The 1,359-nt window shown below is 39.9% G+C and overlaps 1 protein-coding gene across 1 annotated transcript; it reads right to left on the minus strand.

Annotated features, from left to right (window-relative positions):
* Positions 1-313: 313 nt before the first annotated feature.
* LOC145112786 (uncharacterized) lies at positions 314-706 on the minus strand. The gene has a single exon (XM_079048909.1). The coding sequence runs from the start codon at positions 704-706 to the stop codon at positions 314-316; it is 393 nt and encodes a 130-aa protein (XP_078905035.1).
* Positions 707-1,359: the final 653 nt, after the last annotated feature.

The following is a 1,359-nucleotide window of genomic DNA, read 5'->3' on the forward strand; positions in this document are numbered from 1 at the left end:
AAGTGGCCAGGTAATACTTTCAATTCAAGTGTGGGTGGGTGGATTATGGAAGGGGGAATCTTGTTTGGAGAATGAGATACGACAACTTGAGAGACATCCTTCTTTTTTGAGTTGTTTACTTCTAAAATCTTCACAATCTCTTCAACTTCGGAGTCCAATGTATACATATCTAATGTTTTCTTCAAACTTTCACAATCAAGACTCATGTTGAGTACCATCTTCAAAATATCCCCATGTGATAACTCAAATAGTTCTTGGGTGATTGGCTCAATCACATCAACCTGATACAATGAATAAATGTTGCTAGGGTACCTCATTGCTTCAAAAATGTCAAAGTAATGGTCTCTCCATCAAACTCCATGGTGATCTTCCCATTATGGACATCAATTATCGTGTGAGAGGTATTCATGAAGGGTCTTCCAAGTAGGATCATAGATGACTTGGAAGGAGTCTTCTCTTCAAGGTCAATGACATAGAAGTCCGCGGGAAATACTAATTGATTAACTTGTACTAGTACATCCTCCAACACGCCTCTTGGAAATAGACTTGACTTGTCCGCTAATTGAATGATTACTCCAGTTTCTTCCAAACGTCCAACATTGAGAGATTGAAAAACCGAGTATGGCATGACATTAATTGAGGCTCCAAGATCTAACATGACACTTTCAACATGCAAATCACCAATAGTGCAAGGGATAGCAAACATTCACGGGTCCTTGCATTTGGGTGGTAACTTCTTTTGGATAACTGCGGACACATTTGCATTGACTTGAATCTTTTCATTTGCCTTAAATTTCCTCTTATTGGTGCACAAATCCTTAAGAAATTTGGCATGACGTGGAATTTGCTTTATGGCATCCAATAGTGGAATGTTGATTTGGACCTTGCGGAAGGTTTCAAGGAACTCTTTCTCTTCCTCCTTTTTCTTTGAGGGAGCCAACCGGTAGGGAAAATGTGGTGGTATGACCAATGGCTTGATGGTCTTGTTGGAAGATTTAGGTTGATCAATGTTTGGCACAACCAGTTCCTTTGGAGGAACTACCACCTTTGAAGGCTCAACAATAATAACCTCATCTTCTTCTTCTCTTGAAACTCTTTTAGGGTTGCTTTCTCCAAGTGTTTTCCCACTTTTCAAGGTGATTGCACTCACATTAGGGTTCTTCTCCGTTTGCGATAGAAGTTTACTCCTTTGTTCCATCTTGTTGAGAGCGGTAGCCAAGTCTCTAATTTGTGCTTGAATGTTGGAGAAGGTGTTCTTAGTCTCTTGTTGAAATTAGGTTTGGCTTTGAGCAAGAGAAGTAACGAGTTCTTGAAGACTCATCTGATGGTTAACACTTGATTGGCCTTGTTGATGAGGTT

This window comes from Lactuca virosa, chromosome 5, assembly GCF_052849685.1.
Source record: "Lactuca virosa cultivar CGN04683 chromosome 5, Lactuca_virosa_CGN04683_v6, whole genome shotgun sequence".
NCBI lineage: Eukaryota > Viridiplantae > Streptophyta > Magnoliopsida > Asterales > Asteraceae > Lactuca > Lactuca virosa.

Excerpts from the sequence above, each read along its gene's own strand:
- LOC145112786 (XM_079048909.1), bottom strand. The coding sequence starts at position 706 with ATGTTTGCTATCCCTTGCACTATTGGTGATTTGCATGTTGAAAGTGTC.